Raw genomic sequence first — 26,644 nt, 5'->3', positions numbered from 1 at the left:
GGTGTGTGTGTGTGTGTGTGCGTGTGTGTGAGAGAGAGTGTGAGAGAGTGTGTGTGAGCCTGGTTTTATCTCTTGGCAGTCAATACACCATGTTTTGACATTGGTGGCTTGAGATGGAATCCTTCCTTCACACCTCTCTTTCTCTTCATCCCTCCGTCATCCGTCACTGACACCACATTCAACTTTTTTTCTCTGATGTGCGACTTCATTAATTATTCCTGCAGTTGTTGAATATCTTCCCTCCCTTCCACACGGCTCTTTGTCATTCATTCACCCCCCTTTCTTAAATGCACGGCCAGGTGATAATCACTCTGAAACACCACGGTTTGAGTTTCAATGATGAATCCGCTAATGGATGCTTTTGGGCTTGCTATCAGATTACATACTTCACGGCGGCAGACAGGGTTTGACATTTTGATAACATTAGTTTCGATCGAGATGTTAGTGGGCATTTGACAGAGCCTGACTCTGCATGTATGTATAGTGGAGGGTTGTTGCAGCGTTCGGCTCCCGATCTTTCAGCTCGATGCTCGGGTTCAGCCTGGAGGTCCCTTCCTCCATTTGAGCAGATGGTGAGACACACAGCATTCAGTGACCCCCTCACACACCCTGCAGGGCCTTAGTGTGTGTGTGTGTGTGTGTGTGTGTGTATGTGTGTGTGTGTATGTGTTCTGTTTAGAAATGTTCATCCACTTGATGTGCTACATCATGTATTTTCCATATGCCATACGAGTCAAGATTACATTGAATCAGCCATACAGGATTTGTGCATACCGACACAATAGCTACTTGCACTTACACTCACCCATGGGCACACACACACACACACACACACACACACACACACACACACACACACACACACACACACCCTCCTTCACAGAAATTGACAGCCTGACACACACTTTCTGATATAAAAAAAGGCATCTGCAAAGAAAAGAGAATGTGAAATGATGAGGTTATAGTAAAGCACACACCTCTCTATCTATATCTCCCTCACACAGCGGAGCACAAAGCTTTCTATCCATTCCCCCGTCTCGCTCCCTCTCCCTCTCTTTTTCTTCGTCTCTCACAGTCTGCGCCGCAAAGTTATATGAAGGGCATCAGGCAGGCCCGGCGAGCCGAGTGCAGAGTGACAGCGGCGAACGGAGTGATGGCTCGGCCCGATAAACACCCAGCGTCAAATGAAAAGGCTCTGCGCTTGCCATCATCCCCTGTCACAATGCAATTACTGAACAGAGTGATAGCAAGATAGCAGCCCCCACCGCTAGCCACAATGATAAAAGTATTGACTGATTTGATTGAATGATTAAAATAATGCAGACATAAAAATGGGGTGAAGATAGAGAGGGAAATGGCAGAGAGGAGAGGGAGCAATAGAGAGAGAGAGAGAGAGTGCGGCGGGCTGGGCTGCCAAGAGTGAAGCTTTGTAGATATGGTTATGTCATTATTGTGTGTCTGAGTGTGTGTGTGTGTTCAGATGTTTGCTTCATCCAAGGGTGCTTTTGGTTTTGTTCTTTTGTTCTGTGTTGTGTCATTTCTCTGTCTCTCTGTCTCTCAGGTTGCCATTTGTGCTGACGTGAGGGAAGTTCTGCTATCAGATGGGAACGAGAAGTCCATTCAGAGTATCCTTTCATCGTCGTCTCGCCTCTTTTTGTCCCTCCCTCTTTTGCTAACTCATTCCTCCGGCTCACACTTATTTATATGCATTCATATGAATTTATTTATGTGAAAACTTTTTTTTTTTTTATCAGGGTTTCAGTTAGACTATGTGGTGTCTTTCTGGCCATATGCATAACAATCACATGCAATTTTATAGGCATAAGACTCTTAGACATGTAAGATGGTACATTAATATGATCTAAATTACAACAATGTCACATCCAATATAACATGTGTAACAGGATTTAACATGTGATTGACAGAAACATTAAATGTAATATGTGAAATCACAGATTCAAGCACATGAAATAGATCATCTTTACATGTGCAGTGTGAGATTTCACATGTGAAAACATGAATTACTTTTTGAGTCTGTAAAATACACTCAAATGCCACAAACGACATCTTCCAGCGTCAACAAAAACGAAACATTTCAACATCGACGGTGGTTAGATTTATTGCAGGACTATTAAACCTTTAGGTTTTTTGCTCGGTGTACCTAATGATCAGGCAACTGTTTGTGTGTATACAACAAAACAGAATTGCAACCTTTAGAAGTTGTAACAGCAGTGCTTCATCAGTCATAAATCATTGTGCCAGCTGATATCTTCTATTGAACGTCTCGCAATCTAAGCCATTATTATTGTATTTTAAACTCTTCCATGCTTGAAATGATTTCTTTTGTGATTCTATTTTTTCGGTTGCTTTGTGGATAGTGTCTCTTTTAGGCACTAGCATAAACAAAAAGTAGAGCTGTGTGCTTGTAACCTTGGTTTTTCTGCCTTGAAATCCGAGATCGGGTTGGAGTGAAGGAAGAATAGCCATCCACCTCTTTTATCTTTAGGCAAGAGCAGCAGATGGGGCACCCACAGTGACAAATACCCGGCACTCGCGCTCAACATGGCATCTACCAATCCTAGCTGCCCACAATGCCATGTTAAGAGCACAGTAATTGCCATCCTGTCAGATTTTGTTTGAGACTTCATCTAATCCAACGCTAAGGCTAGGGTTAGGGCTTGATGAGCGTTTTAAAATCAGGAACAATCAAGGTTTGTTTGAAATGTTTTGTGTGGTTAAGGTTTAGGCCTATAATTAAGTTTTTGGGACAAATCTTTAGGTGAGATTTTTATTTTTTTTGTGTCAACATTTGTTCTTTGAATGGGTTATTGATCAACTCTGTCAGCGTACAAACCATCTTGCTCCTCTTTCATACCCATTTTACACCTCTGCTTGTCCAATCCCCTCTTTAGCCTTTGTTTTTTCTCTCTTTCTTTCCGTTTCTTCTTTCATCATTGTTATCCTTTTTCTCCCATCCGCCCCGCTTCTTGCTTTATTCACCCGATATCTTAAGACTCGTTACAGACGTTTTATAGAAGCAGGAAATATAAATACGCATTTCTTCCCTATTGACCGACATGGCACTTCCATATTTAGCTGTGCTTACAAAATCTCTTTCTCATCTGGCTACAATGTCCTCCACTGATCACAATACGACCCAAACAATAGCATTATGGAGCCTGTAAAACATACACACAAACACACTTGGGCACACAAACAATACGCCATTGACCGACTGCTTTGTTTCACAGAACAAATACATTGAGAGAATTGTAAGTGAAATCATAGCAAGTATGGATCAGAGAGAGGGAGGGAGAGAGAGAGAGAGAGAGGGAGAGGGAGAGAGAGAGGGAGAGAGAGAGAGGGAGAGAGAGAGAGAGAGAGAGAGAGAGAATAATCTGTTCTGGGCTCAGTGAAATTGTCCCATACTGCGGACACTCTGTGCCATTTCCTCCCGCTGAGGAAGCTGTTGGTCTTAGCCTTGTGCTAATGGCCACTGTTTGTCTTACATGCCCTGATTGTGTTACCATTGTTACAATAGAAAGAGATAGTGGGTTGTGATATGGCTCAGTTTTACTCAGTGAAATAGATGAGAAGATAAACGGGAGGAGAAGTTGTGAATAGACGACATTTTGATATATGCAGGCAATAGAATTCTCCCTTCCTTAAAAGTTGTTGACCTCATTTCTATTGCAGAAACACACACACACACACACACACACACACACACACACACACACACACACAGACCATGGAGAGGAGACACTCTGCTGACCTTGAATACTCATGTTGAAAATCAATTGAAATGTTCCATTAAGGATGATTGATGCATGTCTACTTCAAGTGATGGGAGCAAATATTCTTCCACTTTAATGTTCAGTAGTACTCAAATCACTCTCTCTCTCTCTTTCACTCTTTCCTCTTTATTTCTTGGTGTGTGTTCGTGCATGCGCTGACCTCTCCCCCAGTGGTGTGCTGGTGATGAGATTACTGTAAGCTGCTCTGCTCTTCACCTTGTCATCCCTATGCATAACACACTGATGCACAGGTGTCCAGTGTGAGTGTCGTGTGCTTATGCTTGTGTATGAGCACCTGTATATAAATGTGTAGTAACCTACATATTCTAGTGTGACTGGGAGGCCTCTTTGGTTTTGGATCAGCTCTCCAGATATCAATCCATCTATCAATTTATCACGCGTTCCTGCTCTCTCGCTCTCTGTCTTTGTCAATTGGATTTGCCTCGGCTCTTTGCAGGCTTTAAGACAAGGAGATCCTAATTGAATTGCTTTGCAACTCCACAAGCCAGTATATTACTAGACAACTTGACATCAATCGCCCTGCCTTTGTGTGCGAGAGGGACAGTGTGAGTTTGTGAATCTGTGGTTAAAAGCTTTCCCATTGATCCTGCGAGAGGCTGCTGTGATCTGCTTCTGCAGGCTGGCTCCCCATCCATAGAGATCATCTCTGCTCACTCATGCTGGCTCAATGTGGGTGTCTACTATGTTTTTTCTTAACAAAAACCTGTCTTATTCAACATGGCACGCTCCAAAAACCCTTAAGTCAGACTAAAGAAAGTGAGAAGATAATTGCTAAATACATGTGGAAAGACGTTATAATATTTAATTGTGGAGTGAGAGCGTTAAACTTTAGTGTTTTGGGATTTCTTTAGCTCGTTGAGGCATGGCGTGCCCTTAGCATAGCGCCTCCCTTTACGCTAAATGAAAACTAGAGCACAGAGCATCTGTGGTTCTTCCGCTCAATCGAGAGTTACACCGCCAACTTACCACAGCCAACAGTTTGCCGGCTACACGCATCATGGCAGGTGGACCGTCAAAAAATCCATAAATATCTTTACCAGCTGTCCTGCTCTGTCTGTTTGCCTGTGATTTGAGGTGACGGATGAGTGCATGCTCCATGTGTGTTCCAGAAAAAAGGATTGTGGTTGCGTAGTAGGATCTGCGTGGCAGTGAAAATGGTGGATCAATTACGCCCCCGAAATGCCTCATTTCATTATCGGAATTTGATCGATTTGTGGAAAGCCTCGAAGAGCAGCACAATTTATTTATTTTATCCTCATTCAAGTTATCCATAAGTTATCCTGCTCGACCGGCGGGAGTCTCTGGTGTGCATGCTTCTCGTAGTGAGATGGACAACATGTTGTAGACATGTATATAATCTACGTTTCAGAGATGGACATCCTCAAATTTTGGTGGTTTCATTTTTGAATGAAGGCCACTCAGGCCCATTTGCAAGGATTTAGTATTTTTTTTTAACAATTTATTTGAATCTACTGTAAAGATCTTTTCTACTGTATGTAAATAGAGATCAACATTAATTTTATATGAGATACCCGAGCCTTACGATACAGTTAAGAATGTAATGAGTGAGTCTTTGATGAATCCTTAACCAATGTGCGTCAGATGTTCGAGGGCTGGCCGAAAGAAACAGGCAAGCTGGAAAGTTTGGGTCAACACAGGTATCTGCCAGGTGAGACTATTTCCTTGGCTCTTTATCTTTCCTAAAATGTTTTTGTTTTCGTTGTTAGATATCTACATCTAATCAAGTCATGTCCACTACAGTGTTTGACCTCAGTGGCTGATATGGGGAATTCCTGTTGTGTTGTTTTGGACCAACACATCTTTATACTTTTATACAATTGTATTGTATGAATCACTGAATTAAAAGACAATAACACCATATTTTTATCTTTTAAAAAATCGTCCATTTTATAATTGTTTTCTTATTAACGCCTTTAGTTTTGGAACAACAAAAGATCAAGCTCATTCTGTAATATCTATTCTTCATGTATAATGTCTCTCCGTATGAGTAAGTGTGTGTATTTGTGTACATTCATGCGCATCCGAACAAAATGATTTCCTCTGATGGAGATCGAGGAAACCATTGAGAGGACTTTCCACTTCCTGCACCCACACACACACATTCCTAACATGCAAGGCCGGGCTAAAACGTATTTAATTGTTGTCGCGGCCTCAAAAAAGGTATTTTATCATTGACTGACTGCTTTGCCCCCCTACCTCCTTCCTCGTTCTCTCTCCCTCTTCGTTTCTCCCTTCTGAGCATATTTACATCAGTGGACAAGGGAGTGAGAAAGTAAAGGTATAATTAGGCTACATTACTTTGATTGTTTTCGTTTCAGATTATGCCTGCTGTCATTGCCGCGCCGCAAGAGAGGGCGAAGGGCACGATGCGATTGGACAAGGGGAGGGAGAGGGAGGGGCGTGTTGTGCGACGGTGTACGCACATGCATGCGAATGAGTGTGCGCACATAGGGACCTCCTGCCGTGAATTGAGATTGTGTTCCTAGCAGGGCCTAATGTTTTGTTTACTGGGTGTTAATAATGTCTAATTAATAATCCCCCACTCTGCCTAACAGTCTGAGAGAGAGAAGGAAAATGGTGTGGAAAAAGAGATGGAGGAGGACGCTGGTGATAGTGCAGCACCACCCTTACACTATCTGGAACAATCCAATAAATTATATCCAAAGAAAACCACTTTACTCTACTACAAAAAAGCAAACTTCAATACTGTTTATCACTGAACAGGAAGTGGCAGTTTGTCCGAGCACAGCGAGTGACCAGTAACTGAGAAGGACATGAATGAATTACAAACAACCATCTGGCTATTGAGAGTGGTGGACACAAACAAACCTGGCAACCCGTTCTGCCATCAACACGACGTAGAAAGCACCACTTCCTGGGCAAATGGCAAGAATTTGACTGCCGAACTGGTAAAATGTAATATTTATTGAGCAAAAACTGAAATAGAAGTAACACAACATGTCAGCGCTTGAGAGAAAAGAAAGCAAAAGCTCTTTTGTTTATTGGTTCGACCAATTTCTCAATAGCATATCCCATCTTATATAACAATATACCTAATTGTTTGTTTAATTGATCGTGTATATAGGGTTGTATATGTTGTTTAGTATTGATCGTGTATATAGGGTTGTATATGTTGTTCAGTCCCTTCATACCACATATTTAAGTAGACATTCACGTCACACTAACATTTCACTTGTCTAAAGTACTATTATCTGTTTGTCTGTGCACTGTATTTTAATGTAATGTTATTATATTCTATTGTAAATTTAAATTGTAAATGTCATGCTCCTATTTATTTTTGTACTGTGTTTAGTAATGTGCGAAGCAGTTGTTAGCTTATAGCATTCTTAACCATTATATTTATATCGTAAATGAGATTAGAAACATGAGGAAAGTGTAGATGTTGAAAAGCAACACGTATGTTCTGTGTGTGTCTCTGTTTGTGTGTCTGTGTGTGTGTTCACATGGTATAAGTGTCAAGTGTCATGTCAGAAGCTCCTTCTCTTTACCTCACAGATGACATGTCGTCCCTCCCTGACACTTTCTCCAAATCTCTACTGAAGCAGAAGAACAGTGGGTGTCAGGGATCGCAAAGTGTTGAGGAGAGGGAAAAGAAGCGGTCAAAGACAAACTGCTCTTTGCTCGCTGTGCAGTTTCATGAACACCGGCTCTCTTCGGTCCGCACATACTAAACTTTGGTTTCTGTTTTATGTGTGTGCTTACAGGGTGGTGAGATGGGACTCTGAGTCCGATATTTCAGCACTCGAGGGTCACTTTGACATTGTCATGTGTGCAGACTGGTAGGTTCACATGCAAGCAGACACACACACACACACGCTCTCTCTCTCTCTCTCTCTCTCGCTCTCGCTCTCTCTCTCTCAAAATCTTATCTTAGTGTGTGCGTTCATGGCATTCATTTTCACTTTAGTGTGACAGTTCTTGCATGGCCCCCCACTAGCGCCTGGACCTTCCCCTGCCGTGTCCACACACACACACACACACACACACACGCATACATACATGCTCAGATGCCCGTCTGCCTCCATTTTACACCAAATTGCCTCGTTTTCATGCTTGGTGTCCCAGCAAATGGATGACTTAGGCAAATTGCAAATAATTGCGCCTTGACAAGGAAGGAGACATAGTAAGATAAAGAAAGAGTTGAGGGCGGATGGAGGGAGGAGTAGAAATGGAGATGGAAATGGAGAGATAAGGCAACATAAACATAACAATTAGCCTATCGTTCATTGAAATGTAGATCTTGTGGCCAATTGAGAATAACATCTTTTTATCGCTCAATTGTACCGTGTGAGGTAAACTGCATCATGATTTGTAGTGTACCCTACACAGTGACATCCTTGGAGAAAAAAAACATGAAAAATGGAAAGAATGATGATGTGAAAGCAATTGAGAGTTTGCATTGCTCTGTGATTTCCTACTTTTCTTTGTAGCAAATCAGTTGAAGCGGATGGATTGGGATACCTTGACTTGTTTACACAAACACACACACACACATGCACACAGGTCTGTAATGGTAAATAAAAGGGTAAGTACACCTTGCTCATTGCATTTACTGCATCCTGGTCCCAGTCGGTACACACCTGTAGTATCTATTAGACAGAAAGAGGTAAAATAATGGAGTATGTTAGGATTTCCCAAAAATGTAATTAGTAGCATTTAAAGAAAGACTGAAGTGTCGTGCCAACCAACCGGCCTCGACCAACACAAGTGCGAGTCAGTGCATTTTGGGGTCCTGCTGGGGGTACTCCAATGCTCATGTGGGCAGCGATGTAGAAACTTTCAGACGGGTGACACATGCAGCAGACCTTAAAATCAGCAGACAGATAGGTGGGCCAGAGGGGGTGCAGGCGTGGGCGGAGTATACGCAGATCATAAAGAGGGACTATGTGTGAGTGTTTTAGCGGGAGAGGAGAGCCGCTGACCTTTCCTGATATTGTCGGACAATGAAAGCAACACTTTGAGGAACCTTAGCCTACTTCCTGGTGGAGCTCACTGAGGCAGTTCAAACTAAATCTGCAGTGGTGAAGTACCAGTGATAGATCCACCGTGAGATGCTTAACATTTACATGCATTTACCACCACGCCTGCACACGGACACACATACACACAATGAGAAGATAGACATGCTGTTGGTTGAAGTGAAAGTACTTGACTATTTCCCAGCTTCACAAACACTGAACAAATGTAACTTGTGTACAGTGTGTGTGTATCTGTACAAGTGTGTGCATGTGTGCTAAGTGCAGCATTAGCAAACACCGTTATCATTATTGTAATGTCACGGTCATTACAGGTAATAGTCAGGTACAGCACCCAGAGAGAGAAAGAGAGCCGGCAGCTAATAGAGGATATTTTACAGCGGACGAGTGTGTATGCACATGTGTGTGCGAGAGACAGAAGCAGAACAGAGTAAATTGCATGTGAATTTTTTTTTATATTGCAAGTTCTTCTCAGCAGATGCACGCTTTAGTCACGGGTCTGAGCGGTGGGTGTGCCGCGAGATGCCTTTTTCTCTGCCTTTTTCTCTGCCGTGCCGTCTTCTCTTGCGCGTGTTCGTGAGTGACTGACAGTGTGATAATTGCAGTGGCGATGGTTGAAGAGTGATGGCTGACCGATTACTGGACGCATCGTGGCGATGATCACCTGCGAAAAGGTCAACAACGCGGCTTCCACTCCGATTAATTATAGCTCCCACCGGTAGCAGCTGAACCACCGCTGAGCAGCGAGGGGTGCAGAAGAGAAGAAAAGGGGCATGGAAAGGAGAAGAGTTTGGTGGAACATTGTGTGTCAGCAGTCCATTACCGGCTAACTTCTTTGAATATCCTGCTTATCCTTGAAGAGTATTATGCAAAACTTTTGAGTCTTGAGTGGTACAGAAAGTCACCCACTTTCTGTAAATATTTAATTGTGCTCTTGAAAAACACTTCTTGTTCTTTCCGCTCTCTTCCTTTACCTTTGCAATTAGAGATTAAGACACATTCACCCACAGAAAGGAGTGGTTGAATGCACAGTGGAGCAGTGAAGGATGCTAGAAAGAAGATGGAGAAGGAAAAAAAGAAACAAGTAGAAGATCAAGAGAATGTGGCTAAAAGAGAAATCAAAGAAAGGCAACACCAGTGAAGCTTGTTGTTATTCCACTTGGAAGTTTGACCTCCACGGTGCACAGCCTGAGGGTCTTTTGTCACATGAATCTGCTGAGTGAGAAAAGTTTCAATCTCAGTTGCATGAGCCAGTCTTCAACTTTAATTTGTGGAAACCTGAAACCTGAAACCTCCACTACGCACACCCTGAGAATGCACACGTAAGGGAACTCCTTGTGTCTAGCAGTGAAACCTTTAAAGCAACAATCTTGGCATATTCCTTGACTCTAGAATATTAAATGAGAGTTGAATTTTATGAAAATTCAACGAATAAATTGAGAAGTCGTGACAGTCGAAATCTAAGCGATTCAGACAGAAAGACAAACAGTAGTGAGTGTTGTGTGCCTCCATGTGTGTGTATATGTGTGTGTGTGTGAGAGAGACTTAGGCAGAGGGAGGGATTCCTGCAGTGTGCATGTGTGTGGCAGAGGATCCTTGGCTGGGATGTTGGCATGTCTGCTTTCTCCAAAAGCTGTCCATGTGTGGGCTCTGAGATAAAGCCCTGTTTATGTGTGTGTTAGTTTGTGCGTGTGTGCATTTGATCTATTTTTTGCACTGTATCTATGTCATTTGCATAAATCCACACGTGCACTTTTGATGGACACCTTTTTTGTGTTTAATTTAAGAGCCGACTGTCAGTTAGCTGGAACTGTTCTCCTCAGACAAACACACACAACATCACTGCTGTAAATCTTCCTGTGATGACTTAGCACTATAATGCCAGCCTGGGCTGGTCAGAAATATGTAAATAATGGCAGTCTGTTGCATGTGTGGGGACATTGAGGCGGTCTTTAAAGCGGGTGCTGCTTGCAGGTCATGATCAAGAAACAGGTCATTATGTTTAATTCATTATGCAAAAACATCCTCACCCTCTTTCAGGCTTTTTGACATTCTTTACTTTCATCTGCATGATGGATCAGGATATGTCAATTCTGGAAGATCTTAAGTCAAGGTTAATGCGTTGAGATTCTGGAAGTCAATATCACATTGCTGATACAAATTAAGTCAACATTATACTGTCAAACAAATTATTGCATCAAGTCATTTAAATTATTATAATTTTGATTAAGGCATGATTTAATGCATTTCTTGTTTTTTCCCTGTTATTCACAGACGACTTCTGTCTCCCTCTAAGAACCATAATTGTCTTTTATCTGTTTCCATTATATGATTTTCCTCAGAATTGCCTTCTTTTTTTTTCGTTTTATTTTACTAATTTAGGCATCTTCTGTAGCAGCACTTTGTTTGGTTTTTAATTTTCTGACACTTGAATGAAACAGTGTCAGCCCTTTTCGTTTTTGCTAAACTTGTTCTACATACCGACTCCAAATTGAGATGATTATAATATTTATTTTCCTCAGATCTCATTCAGGTTGTAACTACAATTCTGGTGTTGAACAGTAATAGACATTTAGAATTCACATATTTTTTTGTTAATTTATTTTAGATTCAGTTTCAGTTAATAGGAGCAAAAACAAGAGGTGTCCAGCCTTTTTAACACTTCAACAAAGTTGTTCTTAGAGCCACACTTAATGCCTTTGCCAAGAAAAGTGTAAGTCACTTTCTAAGAATGACCTTAAACTACACACACACACACACACACACACACACACACACACACACACACACACAGCCTTGTGTACTGCTTAATAGGATGAAAAAGTGAAACCAGTGTTGAGCTGCATGATAGTTTGGTATTAACTGAGTTTTTAAGAGGATATAGCTTCATACACTGCAGTGTGTGGGTGGGTGGTTGTGTGTGTGTGGGTGTGTGTGTGTGTTGTTCTGTTCTTTTAGTTTACATGGTCATAAGGTTGCTACACCAATCTTAAATGGCTTATTCTTGTTTTCCCACATGACATAACAAGTAGTACGAGTTTCCAGGATGAACTGGGATTAAATAATCAGGAGAGAAAAAATACACGTCAACAAAATTTACAAAAAAATTGAATCTCACTGAAAGGCCTTTTACTTACTAATAGTGGCAAGTTTGTCATTTCAAATTTGGACATTCAGGGGGAATTTGGGCATAAAAATTCAGAGTTGATTTTGACAAAAGCAAAAAACTTGCATATTATCCATTGAATTTCCACCTAAAGAATGCTTAATAGATGATGTCATGTGTTTCCATGGACTCACACGCACCTCTTGTCGACATCCTGTATGTTCACATGTGTGCAAGCATACAAATATAGCAACAACGCCCTTACACACACACACACACACCCTCTCAAGGCCGTTGTGTTACCTTTGACCTCCAGGAACTTTTGACTGCAGTCTGCAGGCTGTTCTGCGTCGGGGTCGGGTCAGTTTGAGACAATAGGTCTCTGACAGTCTGTGGGCTTTAAAAGCAACTTTTAAGGGGAACGCAACTCAATTTGACTACCTGTGACTCCCAACCAAACGGCGTAATAGACTAAGAGACACTCCTCTGAGTGGCAAAGCCCCACAAGCACTTTGCTTTGTCTCCATTTTATTATATGTCTAAAGTGAAGAGAGGCCAGAAAAGTTAATTAAGTTAATAAAGTTAAAGACTGTTTGTGTATCAGATGTGTTTTTTACTGACACGCCTCACATAACAGACATTCTCATTTTGATCAATACAGATATCTACAACGTCTCACGCGCCTTCAAGGTTCGACAATGTGTGTGATGCCCAATAAAAAGGCACAGAATAACTTTGACTCCTGATCTCCTGCAATGCCGTCAGGTGTGTGTATTTGTTAGACCTGTTAGCCGTTAGCTGATCGCCGTTAAACACGGTTTAAAACAATACAAGTGGGCAAACTTCTTTCCGTATTGACGTACAGACGGTTTTTCCGCAGAGAGGCTTGGCGATGCATTCAGCTGTGTTGCCTTTATAGCACTGGTGGTTTTCTTTACTTTTTACCTCTGAAATCATTTTCCATATTCCACTCTTTATTGTCTTGTCCTTTTGATGGATGAATTTTACAAATGTTTTGGGTATTTGTACCATGTTTTCCATATTCCATAGCATTTTTTTGCCTCGTTTTTGTTCATATTACGAATTGTTGCCATTGTAATAGTAATCTTTTAGCTTCTTTCTGAATGTTGAGATTACTTTATGTAGCATTTGTGGCTGGATTGGTCATGTCACAGTGTTGTAGTGGCAGTAGTTGTAGATGTCTTGAAAGGAAAACTTTTTATCAGCAATGATTGTGCCTTTTTTTTTGTTTGCCCCCTTAATGACATGTTGTCCTTCCCCTGCCCTCTCAGTGTGTGTGCGTGTGTGTTTCAGCTGTTGCCTCCACCCAACTTAGCTCACTTCCTATTTTTCTCACCACTCACTTTTCCCCGTGAACTCATATCGGTGGCAAAATAAACCAAACACAAACCTCTCACCTTTCAAGTCAAATAAACTCTGCACCTTTTGTCTCACCTCGGAAGAAAAACAAACTCCACACAGACGCGCTCACATCCTGGTTCGGGTGAGAGCTTGTGTTGGTAAAGTCCTGTCTTTTGTGTCGATGTAGGCAGAGATGCAGAGAGGAGGCTCTATGACGTGCACCTCTCATTCCTCACCGGGATCAGGGGATTGTGTGCGAGGACAGGTCAGAGGCCACGATTTGGAAAGTTACGTCCAGATTGTCACTCCGCCGGCCAGTTGGACGGATGTGAGGGATTATGTCAAATCTGCACTGTATTGTTCCACTTTAGTCAAATTACTCCACTCTCATCTGTGATAATAGGTACACACACAAACACACACCGCTCGACTTACTTGCGTAATGGATTGGAATCTGTCTTTTGTGGAAATAGAGACAGGTGTTACTTTGTTTAGAATGATTGGAGTCGGTGTGTGTGTGTGTGTGTGTGTGTGTGTGTGTGTGTGTTTACAATATTTATATCATGGTTTGAACATGCTACAAGGAGCTGTTTGTCAGTATATAACTCATTTCTTTCCTGTCCACTGAAATTCTCAGAAATGTTCGTCGTCTTAAAATGAATCGTTGGTGGTGCTAATCATTTTGTTTGTGAAGTTGCACATATTGTGGGGGAAAAAAACAAACATGCAAGAACGAGTGCTCTAATTCACATGTGCGCAGTCTCTCCCATAGACACATGCATGTTACAGTACACTTGTGTTTAGTGAACAATAGAGTTAATTACTCATTCATTTCTGATTTATTTTTCCTTTGTTGTTTTTCTACTCATATCTTGCTATAAACTTCAGAGTGCACACTGCAGGTATTAATTCCACAAATTCAAGGTGATTTTGCGCTACTTTGAAGAGCCCCGTAATAGTGTGTGTGTGTGTGTGTGTGTGTGTGTGTGTGTGTGTGTGTGTCTGTCTGCGCGTACACACACACGCACACACACACACACACACACACACGCACACGCATGTTTACTGGAGGCGATGGTATCTGTGCCCGCTGGATTTTTCTGATGTTCTGCATTCCTCCCAATGCCTCCAATACAGACTGAGGCCAATACACATGGAAACTCAAACGTAAACAAAAAAGGAAGAGCATCTTACTCATGCAAATTGTTTTTCCCTTCTTCCTGTTGGAGGATTTATTTGTGAACAAAAGAAAATAAATAGCCTGCTGCTTTATCTGGAGCTGCTATCGTAGGAATCCATTCTAACCCGTCTCTCCCTCTCCCTCCCAGTTTGTTTCTCGACCAGTACAGAGCCAGCCTGGTTGATGCTATAAGGAGATTACTGCGACCCAACGTAAGTGTGTGCGTGTGTGTGTGTGTGTCGACTATACATAAATACTGATCCCTTCCCTCTAAATCACCGCCCCACTCATTCTCATTTATAACCCTGAACACATTAATAGTCTGACAGGATTAATATCATGTAATGCTTTAATGCTTATTATGAGCAACTTGAATGCATCACTCTGATCTCCGTCTCTCTCTCCCCCTGCCTTCCCTTAATCATAAATCTGAGGCAACTTCTCCCTTTTGGCCTCGCGATAAGACCCCACGCTGTGACAGCCAAAGCACATGGGGGAAAGAAAGCAAACGGCTGGAAGAGATCGGGTTGAGGTTTCTATTCATCTGAGGGAGGAGGGGGGAGCGTTTTAAGTACAGAGGCCAGAATATCTGTTTATGAAAAAGAGGTGAAAACAGGACTGGAGGGAAGGAGATATGAGGAAGAAGAAAGTGGAGGAGGAGGAGAGGACACAGGAAGGGATGAGGAAGGAGAGGAGGAGGGAGAGGAATGGAAAAGGTGTGAATAAGGAGTGAGGAGAGATGCAGAATGAGGCTGAGAGAAATGGAGGAAGATGCATTTCTCTTCGTTTAGAAGACTCTTTTAGTTTGTTACAGATGGCGAAACAAAAGCATGCAGGTTATAATGTGGTTTGCAGATCAGCAGCAAGTCTCTAAAGTGTCAGTTCACCCAAAATATAAACAATGGAACTAAATTAAACAGCAACCAGAAAACAGACCCCCAATTTAAACTGTTTTCCTCAGGACCTTTTTCTGCAGAAAACTCAGCAACAGATAATAAAACCCGGGCACACAAAACTGTCCACTTGGTTTGATTCACACATTTGGTAAGTGAGAAAATGTCTTTACAAAAAAAAAGGTTAACTAACCCTTCAAATTCCAGTTTTTTTCATAAGCGACAGAGGTAACTCGAAAGACAAAAGGATTATATGATTAATATTATGTCTGGGTTGTTGCCAGCAGTGACACGCGTTCCCTCAGATGACATTTCCCGCTGCGACATCTGCAGCACAACCTACAACGTGAATATGTGTCTCGGTCGCAGTTGAACGCAGAAGCTGCTGTTGTCGAATGACAGACATGACATCTGGCCATTGTTGTACATCTGTGTGTTAAGTCTCTCTTCATGTCTCTCTCTCTTTAATCCAGTGGAGATAATTCAGGGGCTAATATGATTTGAGTGTCGGCCATCAGACTGTCGCTTGCCACAACCAGCTTTGCCAAATATTTAATAATTTGCTAAGCTGATTAAGCAATTAACAAAGCAATTAATTCTCCTATCTAATGGCACTAATTTGTTGTTTCTGACAAAGGTGGTCCATCCGGTGGGCTGGATCCCCTTAATCAGCTGATTAGCGCTGGGAGGAGTTGTTTGTTTGCTTTTTCGCTATGTGTTTAGACAGACAGAGGGAGGAGCGGGAGAGGGGGAGGATGCAACTGGATATACAGATGAAAAATCATCTGTCGAGCGTGATCCTGTATGTGTGTGTGTTTGCATGACCGTGCCTCTTTGGTCCATTTATTTAAAACAATAATAAACACGATCAACATGAAAAAAACAACTGAAAGCTGACGGATTTCAAAGAAACTTTGAACCTGTTGGTAATCCTCTTAGTATTTGTCTGTGATGAATGTGCACATACGAACCGTCCCTCCGTCTTCCTCTGCGCACACACAGACACAAACACTTGTACACCTCGCATGAGAGGACGAGTCAGACCGACACGCGTGTGTTCACATTTGCACGGTTGGTCGGGTTAGTGGAGCTTTGTTAATATTTACCTAATAATCAAAGGAAAGAGAGACATACATGCAACTACCTGTGTGTGTTTGTCAAGCTAAATAACCCATCTTATGAGAAATGAGTTGTGAAGTACTCTTTGCCGCGATGTTCACCATCCAACTCCAAAAAGCACTGACCATCCTCTCATTCTCTATCCAGGGCATGGCGTTGGTGTTCGCTCCACTGCGAGGTGAAACTCTGAGACTGTTTTGTCAACTGGCCCAGCAGGCCGGACTCTGTGCCTCTCAACACCAGCAGTACGACGCTCAGGTCTGGGATGTTCACTTGAAGGTAAGACGCTCGCACAAGAATATAGAAAGACTCTCAGCATGACGCCAAAAGCACCGTATCCAAATAAAAAAAAAAAAAACTTTTGAGAGTCATAATCAAAACTGACGCTGTCAAAGTCTGCAGGCAAGGTGCTCATGTAATTGACTATAAGTACTGTTAGTATGATAAGTCATGGGAACAACATGGAGTCCAAAGCAAAATGTAGTTATTCATGGTGGTTAATTGACACAGATGAACCCTCTCATTTGCTCCTTATATATCGCTGCGGAGCTTCACAACAGTTGTTCAGACGCCTAAGGGTGACCGCACGAGGACTGCGTCCGTATAATTTTTTACATGGTTGACGGTGTTAGCCGGCGGCTTGATGCTTCGGGACACTTCCTGAGACACGCCGAAGCTAAAACAAGCGGCCTTAACTTGACACAGTGAGGAGGACGAGGGGAGAGAGAGGAAAGGAGAGCGGACAGTGACAAAGAGAAGTGACAGAAAGCACACAAGTAGGCAGTGTTTAAAGAAGTGGAGTCCAGCTGTTAACTCCATTACATACACAGCTACTGAAGAACAGGACAGCAAGGAGTGGGCTAAATTGGTGCACACACGCTCACCTACACCGGTGGGACAATTGGACAGACTGGCCATTAAAGTGCCTGTTAAAGTGGCTTGAGCTTCAGCAGAGAAAAACCTCACTGCTCTCCTTCTCTCTCTTGACTATTAGCCCTCCACTTGATTTTAACATCACAATTGCGCACACATTTGATATCTAAGGGACTCTGGACCCTTTCAAACCACATTTAGGGTGAGCACACAGTTACAGGTTGAAGGCGGGTTTAAAGCAGGCTGAGGTCAAGTCACAATCGACCCCTTCCTGCAGTGAGCGGGTCGGGGGTATCTGCTGCTACAAGACGCGATCACGATCAAGTCCATATCAAACACGTACTGATCGGGGTATTCTGCACCATCTGGACAGTCTGACACCAGTTTTTGCAAACCCTGTCCCTTAAAAAGTTAAGATGTTAATGTATTACTCATTTAGCAAAGACATTTTGTTGGAAACGTAAAGCCAACCAGGTTACATTTTCCTCAACATAAGAAGGAAAGTGTTCATTGTGAATATACTACAACGCATGTCAATTGTTTTTTCTCCCTCGAGAGAATAAACAATTGCAATGTTTTGGTTACGTTGAGGCCGATAAAAGCATTTAGTTTAGTTAGTTTAGTCAGGCAAAGGTTGTGGTTTTGGTTGAAATATTTCAGACAAGGGGATATATATATATATATATATATATATATATATATATATATATATATATATATATATATATATGAGAGAAAATCTCTTCAGACAGAAAAACACAAATGATTTTTTATTTTTTTTAAATGGATGAAGATCTGGAAATAAGCACATACAACTGAAGAGGAATGGCTCCAGATAAAATGTCTTCTAGTCGGTGGTTTTGGCCTCAGTTGAAGTGGGACGTTGTTTCAGTAAAGGACACTAAATTCTTGAAAACATTCAAAACTGACTCCGAAGGAAGGAAGAAAGGGGTAACTGAGAGAAAAAAAAGAAGGTAAGAGGGACGAAAGAAAGAAGTAGCGTCGGTGAGATTAGAGTGGATGCTGCCATTGCCTGAAATTTAAAAGAAACACAACTTTGTTTGAAAAAGCTGCAAAGAGAATTGATTTGGCTTCAAGGCCGCAGAATACCGCTATTGAATAATTCTAGTGGTTCAGCACCTCAACCGCTTGGTAAAATTGCCACTCAGATCAGTTTTAGTGATGAGAGTTGCTTAACAAAAGAATGTGAGCAGTGAAATTCAGAGTGGAAATGCTGTGAGATGTAGAAATAATGAAATAAAACACTGTGAAATTATGCCGGTGTTTCTTTCTCTTCTGCGGCATCCAAGGGGAGTGTCAGACCATTAGGCTCACACGTGAAATGCACACTTCCATCTGCCTGACACAAACGGCGCACACACACACACACACACACACACACACACAGTGGGGTCAGGTGCTGCGTGTGGATATGAGGACAAGTTGAAGTGCCCCCCTCACATCAGAAGGTGATTAAGTCTCCTCTGCTTATCTTCTGATGAACACTCTGAACAACCCCTGTGTGGCTTTCTGTGTGTGTGTGCTTGTATGTGCCTGACTGACCATTCTACACACACACACACGCACACACACAGCCACACACAGCTAAGAAACAAGCTATATCACAATCCCGCACAGACCAGACATCACTCAGACAGCATATTGGCTAGACATTACACACAAACACACACCACATGATGATATCACAGTGAAACATACACTACCAACATACACACACACACACACACACACACACACACACACACACACACACACACACACACATAAAGCTAAATTAGCAGCTGCTACTCATTTGCACTACAGATTAGCTTTCTTCTATATCTTTCTTTACTATATTTACTTTCAGTTGGTGGACCAGAACACAAGGAAAATGCATATCAGAACTGGCAGTGGAACACACACTATGGATTGTCTAGTGTGTGTGTGCGTGCGTGTGCGTGTGTGTGTGTGATAGCTTTAAAAAATTAAATTTAAAAAAAGTCTCTTTCAAAAGCAGGTCCAGAACTTTTCAGGAAACATGGATTGAAAAGTACATTTTTTCATACTGACAATTAAGATATGAAATTATATCTAATTCATAGGAAAACATTAGTTTCGTATTACACACAATTAACTTTTAGTCCTTGCGTCAGTCACTGTGTAAAATGTGCTGTTCATGTCATTTGATTCGTCTAATTTGTTATGTTCATGAGGAAATGATCAAAAAGAATTGAGCTGGCACATCTATTATTTTGAACTTGTGAAACAGTGCTGTACCGAACTTCAACATACCACTAAATAAATAAGCACAGACAGAGCATTAGTTTATAGGCCACTGCATAGTGTAGTTCAAATATTTGTAACAGATATGGTTGAATTGATATCAAGATATCAATGTTGTTGAATAAATAAATGCTCTGATGTTAAAGCTTCTCCACACGGTTGTCCTCCATCAGTCGGAGCGACATTATCTGCTATAACCGGCGTAAATTAGCTAGATTTCGCTAAATTTCTAGTGCATATTGGATCATTAGCACGGACAACGTCTTGATACAATACCACTGAAAAGCAGCAAAATGACAATCACGATTTCCGGCTCAAGCTTGTGGTCCACTCCAAACTTGTTTAAAATATTCACACAGCCGTGCAACGATATCCTGTCACTGGTTGAGTTTCCAAACGAGTCCGAGTTTACTTCTTTTCATGGGCTCTAATCACGAGCTCCCGCGGTGGCTGTGTGTGTCTGTGTGTCCCTCGCTGTGCTAGATTTGTGTCACATTTGATTTAGCTTGGAATATGCTGCCTATCTTAATGTTTGCTTTGTGCGGGTTTGTGAGTGTGTGGGGGGGGGATGAGAGGGAGAGAGCAGGGAGTGTTTTAGCAGTTCTTTACAAACCGTCTCTAGACCCCAGCTCACTACTCTCCAAACATAGACACACTTTCACCCTGTGACACAAACACACTCGAAGAGCTGCAGACAGCAGGCAGGCAGGCCCGATGTGCAGCGGTAGAGAGAGTGTGCGTCTGTGTGTGTGTGTGTGTGTTTGTGTGTATGTGTGTGTGTGCTGGGACAGGCAGACAGGGCTAGCGCGTTATCCTCTTATCCCCACTGTTGTGGAATAGAGAGGCAAGCAGCTGGAGGGACTGCAAGCAGCCTGATAATGCCAGCGCTATTTTCTAACCCGCCATCTTAATCTTGTTACTCAAATGGTTGTGAAGAGAGAGTCATGAATTTTAATTTCTCACACAGACACACACACACACACACAGACACACACACGTGTACCTCCCCCGTCTCTCTCACATGCATAAATAGTATCCCCACTGTGTCCATGCACTCACACTCATTTCCCTGCCTCTTTCGTTCCGTTTCCCTCTTTTCTTCTTTTCCTCTCTTCCCCCTCAGCTGCCCGGCCACCTCCTTCCTTCCTCCCTCCCTCCCCTCCTATATCTTCCTTCACCCTTCTTCACTCTCCCACCCTCTGCTCCCCTCTATCTTCCCATTTCCTACATCACGACCCACTTCTCTATTTATTGAAGCCTGTCCTTCTATCCCTTCTTCTACTCGTCTCTCCATCCACCCAATCCCTCATTCTCTGTTTCCTAATCCTGCAGCGAGAGAGACCCCCAGACATCCGGTTCATCCATCCCTCCCTTGTCTCGAAAGCCCCCTCCTCTCTCTCTATTTCCAGCGTGTTCACTTTCTCTCCGGTCTGCACGAGCAGGGCGAGAATAATCGAGAAAAGAAAAAAAAGAAGTGGGCAGAGAAATAGAGAGGCAAAATGAGAGCTGCGAGAGAGGGAGACAGAAGCTGGGGCGAAAGTGGCAATACAATAAATGACCTAGGGAAGGGAAGAAAAAAAAATTAAAAAGAGAAAAGGTTGGTGGGGTGGGGGGTCGCGTTGAGAGCCGATTTAGCCAGCCACCCATGAAGCTGATTAGGCAGCCTGCGATCAGGAGGAACAGCTTTGCTTGTTAAACTTTTCACCTCTGCAAGCTCTTAGCCCTCACCGTGTTAAGGCCCCCCCTCCCTCCCGCTCCAACCCTCCATCTATCGCTTCCTTGCTCCTTCCGCCTGGTAGAATTTGAATGTGAATGCTGGCTGTGGTCCCCTTACCGGGCTTAGCACAGGGGGCAGGCAGCTGCCCCTCCACGCCCAACCACCCCTGAATTGTCTGCTCTCTCTGCCTCTCGCTCTCTCTCTCTCTCTCTCTCTTTCTCTCTCTGGGGGTCAGAGGTTCAACCACCGGCCGGTGCCTGGAGGGACGGCCACAGGAAGATAACGCACATGAAGGGGCACTGGTGAGGGGTGGGGTTGGGTTATTGGGGGCGATGTAAGGCAGACATGAGCAGTTTGTTCATATTCAGCAGGAAAGGGGAGAAATTTGAAGGAAAAAAAAGGCGCTGTATCGGTGAAGGCGTCTCACTGGGAGGACTGGTTGTATGTGAGGGAGCAACTTAAATCGTATGTGTACATTCATATGGATAATCAATAATTAAGTGTAAATAAAAGGTCGACCTGGAATGTTGAGCGAGCCTCAACTTTTTTGTGGGATGTCATTCTTTTTTTATTTTGTGCATTATTGTTATTTATCTATTTGTTTTAATTATTTTCATATGTATTCCCTAATGTAATATATATATATATATGCCATATTTAAATATTTTAAAACCCTTTAAAGCACTTGGATCAACACCTGTGCTCTGTAAATGAGACTTGACTTGACGTTTTGCCGTTGTCTGTGTTGGCGCCCCTGCTGTGGGAATGCAGTGGTCTCATTGAAATGAATAGGAGATTGTGTTTAATCATGCAGTGCTAATGTCAGCCTGAACACTTCCTAACAGCTACCCGAAGTCCACAGGCCTGTTCCCCTCTTGAACTTCCCCATCACTGCACGCTACCTGCACAGACACACACACACCACACACCACACTGCAGATTACATGCATTTATAACTGTGTTTTAACTGTCTTTTCAACGCGTGTGTCTAATTCAGCTGAATAAAGCGAGACATCTCTAGGGATTGTAGTTTCAGTCACTTTAATTGAGGAGTAGAAGAGTTTTAGCAGATCTGCATATTTTGATGAAAAAATGTAATAAGAATCCTTGTGACCTGCGACTTGATTTTCATGATTGACACAAAAAAATGTCCTATTGGTTACTAAAGGAGTACAAAGTCAGCGTCTGAGTTAAGTAGGTTTGAGTTGGCTGGACTGTCACTTGCATGTTACTTACATGCTGCTGACGGGAGTGAACATGGGGTCAGTTTGAGTTTCTGTTTGTTGTGAAAAAAAACTTTTCACACAGTTCTGCCCTATCCGGGTCTCACCACACACACACAGACAATCACACACACACACACACACACACACACACTCACATGAGCAGACCCACTAAACTCACTTTCATAAGTCTCTGATCATTTGGCCAGACGCTGGGCGAGCTAATTAGCAGGTGCATGCCCAAACTGCTAAGTCTGCTTAAAAGGGCACATGGGCATCGTACAAAGTTGTGTGATGTGTGTGTGCACGCACTTGTGTGTGCAGGACTATGCAGACTTCAGCTGGAACAATTAGTTAATTAATTGATTTAAAGAACATGTATCAGCAATTTAACTAAAGTAAGGCATACAAACTGCTAGTGGTAATATTTCATTTCAATTGTTAGAGTAGTTTTTTCAGCTGATGAGCAGCACATCTTATTCAATATTATCTAGTTTATGAGCTCTACAACATAATGCTACCACTAATTATCTTGACCTGATCTTTCAGGTGGCGAGCATGATTATGATTGACAGGGTTTTTAAATGACAGGTTCACAGAGGAGAAGAAGGAAATTAGAGAAATTAGATAGACTGAAAGTAATACATTTATAGAATTAATTTTGATACCGTGACAGCAGAAAAGTGGCAGGAGTTGAGGGGTTACATATGCCACCAATTACTCAAACAGATGATACATGGTCGGCGTCTTCAATCCACGGGCAACCAGGACAGCCTGAAGTATTATAAGCATGAATGAAATTCGAAAAAATATGAAATATTGGACAAATATTCACTGCAGATGTTATGGGCCTCGCTAATGCTCTCCATGTTGTGTGTTTCTCAGATGCTGACGGAGGGAAAAGACGCCTACGATGAGAACATCCACTACCCTCTCCTCATCACCCTGACCAAAGGACCTCAACCTGTCAGCCACACTCTGTAAACCCAAACCAGTGAGCCCTCAGCTCTACACGCTACCACTCCACATACCTTTGGCTATTTCAGCTTGAATGATGCTACACAGTCATGTCATCTAAGTGAAGAGGAAGCAATACATTTAAAAGAGCTGTTTCCATACAGTAGGGTTCCGTTGGTCCCAATACCACAAAGAGCAAAAATAATTGTGGTCACGTTTGAGGCATTTTTCATATAGATAACGGTGATCACTGGGAGGATTTATTATCAGATGATGCATGGCTTGGAGAAAATATTCGAGCATGCATGTTTTTTTCAGTTTGAAGTGTTAAAGAACTAGCTCAAGTCCAAAGCAGTGGATGACACGCTGACTGTGGCTTAGGAGGAAGGAAAAGGAGAGGCGGATATATTCCATCCTAGTTAGTTTTAACCGTCCGCCATATGCCAAATAACTACGGCCCTACTCCACAATAGCCACTCGGCCAGTCAGCCCTTAAATCAGTCTGCCTCATCCCTGCAGTTAATCAGCCATCCAAGAAAAGTACCAATCCAAGAACCACATTGCCAAACAGTCGTCTGGCCGGGGCCAGGAAAGTAACCAGTCTATTCAATTACCTATTATGGTAATTAGCCAGTAATCCAGTCATTATTCCAGCCAACATGCCAGTCAGTTGTTTAGTCAGTTACATCGACATTTCCTCCGTCAGTCCTACTGTAAGTGTCAGTTTGCCCTCTTTAACCTGTCAGTATTAACCTATGCTACTGTGTTTCTGGCCCCAGCATGGAGGCCAGCTCTAATTCATTAACCATCACAGACTGTGGAGCGGCTCACGGTTTCCTTTGTGTTTCTTTCATTTCTCTTTGTTCCCTTCTTCCCCCGCTTTAATTTCTTCTAATGCGACTCATTCATCCCAGTCAGAGGTCAGTATTAAGAACTTCTTTTGTGCATTTCTTACAATAGTACATTAACATATTGAGGCAGTTTGTTGCTGCCCCGGAGCTACAGTTAGCGTAGTACGCGGCAACATCGCCGCGGATAAAAGCAGTCCACACTATATCCCGTTGTAAATTCATTTTACACAGCTCTGTTGGTGTTACGGTTAGTTAGAATTGTGCATCAGATCTAACAATTCCACCAACATCAACTCAAACTCCTGCTCCTCAAACACTCAGATCCTATGGCAGCTGCTAAACGCTCTTAATCCGAACCCACCTTCAGGAAGTGTGTGTCTGAAGAGAGACCGACAGAGAGAATACATGCACATAAGGTATCATGACTCCTGCTACTCACATTTATTGACTACTGACCCCAATGCTGTGGACCAGATTAAAAGATGCATGAAATGCTGCACAGAGCAGGATTTCTTTTCACCTTTTTTCTCTCCTCCTTTTTCTGTTCTTGTTTAGTGTAATACAGACATATCAATGGTCTCTTACCCCGAATGTCCTCGTGGTGCAGACAATCTGCTGCCAGTCTAGCTGGTGTGCCAATGTCCACTGGCTCTGTGGCCACATCGTCAAAGTTCATGCTTCACGGGTCTATGAAGGGCTGCATTCACTTTTGAATGTATGCAAAGCCCATATTAATATGTAATGTTGCGTTGATTTGTTATTGATTCACTCTTTAAGTATATACAGCACAACTGCGTTTTTTTTTTATTTCTGCTAATGTACACTATTCAGAAGGTACAGATACAAACATGGCAAAGTGACTAAAACCAGAAAAAAAGTATCTTTTTCATAAATGAGCTGCAGATTTGTTTTTTCAGTTTTGCATGAATGACACTGAAAGTGTCTGCAAAAACATCTGGAAACAACATTTGAAATCATTTGAAAAGCATACTATCCTCCAACACATCCAGTGGACATAGTTAGAATAGGATTTCATATTGATAGACTATGTGCAACCATAGTTGAAAGTTGCACATGTTGCTCATAACCTCAAGAGCAAACACTTGACACATTTCAGACCAATTGCTTCTCCATTTTCTCTTTTCCTTTTTTCTATCGGCACAATTAATCGTTCTACTCAGGTCTTTTTCCATGCATTCAGCTGTTTTCTGTTTCTTGTGGTATTCAAGAAACGCCAAGTGTCAGCGGGCCACTCGAGCCTAAAAGTTGTACCTATCACTAGTAAAGTGTTTCCATATTTCACTGTGATCCATTGTTTTATACATCAGCCAAGAAGCTATGCAGTATCTCCCTGTGGCTGTTGTTTGCGTCCCTCTTGTTGAGAAAATAATCCAGCTTCACAAATGAGAGGTATTCCCTGTGTGTCACTACTCAGAGAAGTAAATTAAGCCCGTTTTATCAGTGGTCTCAATGCTTTGAGGACTTAAATTGCATTGCAAAGAACGTCCCCATTGCAGAGGTTTAGAAGTGTGTTTAATTACATTTTTATCTGTAATGCAGTTTGCTGTACACCTTTGATATCTGTGGGCTAACGCATAAATACCATCCCGACTGTGAATGTGCACGGTGACCTCATTGCCGTCTCGCGCGACGTCGCCGCCGCCGCTAACAGCGATGCCGTTTTTGGCGCCGCTGTTTCAACCGCTGTCCTCCGTGTAGCGTCGCTGCTCTTTGCGCCGTCGCCGCCTCCGTTTGTGGCAAAACGCTTCACCTGGTGCGCCGGCGATCGGCCGCGATGTCGCGTCTTTCAGGCAGCGATGTCGTCACCTGTAGTCTTGCTATTAGTGCTGTGTGCTAGGACACTTCTCACTGTGACATCAGACAACAGACCACTGATAGTCAGTGTCTTTTCAGAGAAGGTCATGTGCTGCTTCTGAGAAATGACCTTGGGCGAATACCATACAGGAATATGCTCTATTCCAACAGATTTATGTCACTGTACTGTGGGATGCCTCGGCGAGGCTATTATTTGGATTGTCAAACAGAATTCTTAGAATTGTTGGTCATTTGCAGGCCATGTCCACACTAATCCTGATGAAGTTAAAGTTGGATCTACTTGGATCCGTCTATCTACTCCGATCCTTTTTTTTTTCGTCCATCAAAAACAGAATTGATGTGAATAAAATTGAAGCTGTTTCACTTTGCAGCACACTTTCCAAAAATATGGATGTACAATTATTGTGT

At 42.5% G+C, this 26,644-nt stretch overlaps 1 protein-coding gene across 3 annotated transcripts in view; it reads left to right on the top strand.

Annotated features, from left to right (window-relative positions):
- Positions 1-26,644, top strand: part of camkmt (calmodulin-lysine N-methyltransferase) — a 112,727-nt gene that overhangs the window by 67,722 nt on the left and 18,361 nt on the right. For 2 of the 3 annotated variants that reach the window (XM_068567785.1, XM_068567786.1), the window contains exons 7-12: positions 1,562-1,625; positions 5,421-5,487; positions 7,565-7,639; positions 14,633-14,696; positions 16,644-16,775; positions 23,478-24,376. In XM_068567785.1, the coding sequence (XP_068423886.1) occupies positions 1,562-1,625; positions 5,421-5,487; positions 7,565-7,639; positions 14,633-14,696; positions 16,644-16,775; positions 23,478-23,576 (501 nt within the window). In that variant the 3' untranslated portion in view covers positions 23,577-24,376. Of the gene's footprint in view, positions 1-1,561; positions 1,626-5,420; positions 5,488-7,564; positions 7,640-14,632; positions 14,697-16,643; positions 16,776-23,477; positions 24,377-26,644 lie in introns of those variants that run through there. The other variant, XR_011077079.1, reaches the window with a different exon arrangement.

Source organism: Clinocottus analis, unplaced genomic scaffold (assembly GCF_023055335.1).
Source record: "Clinocottus analis isolate CAN_PGR_092001 unplaced genomic scaffold, fCliAna1.0.p SCAF_8, whole genome shotgun sequence".
Taxonomy (NCBI): domain Eukaryota; kingdom Metazoa; phylum Chordata; class Actinopteri; order Perciformes; family Cottidae; genus Clinocottus; species Clinocottus analis.
The sequence above is the reverse complement of the archived record's forward strand: the minus strand, read 5'-3'. Positions and strand labels throughout refer to the sequence as shown.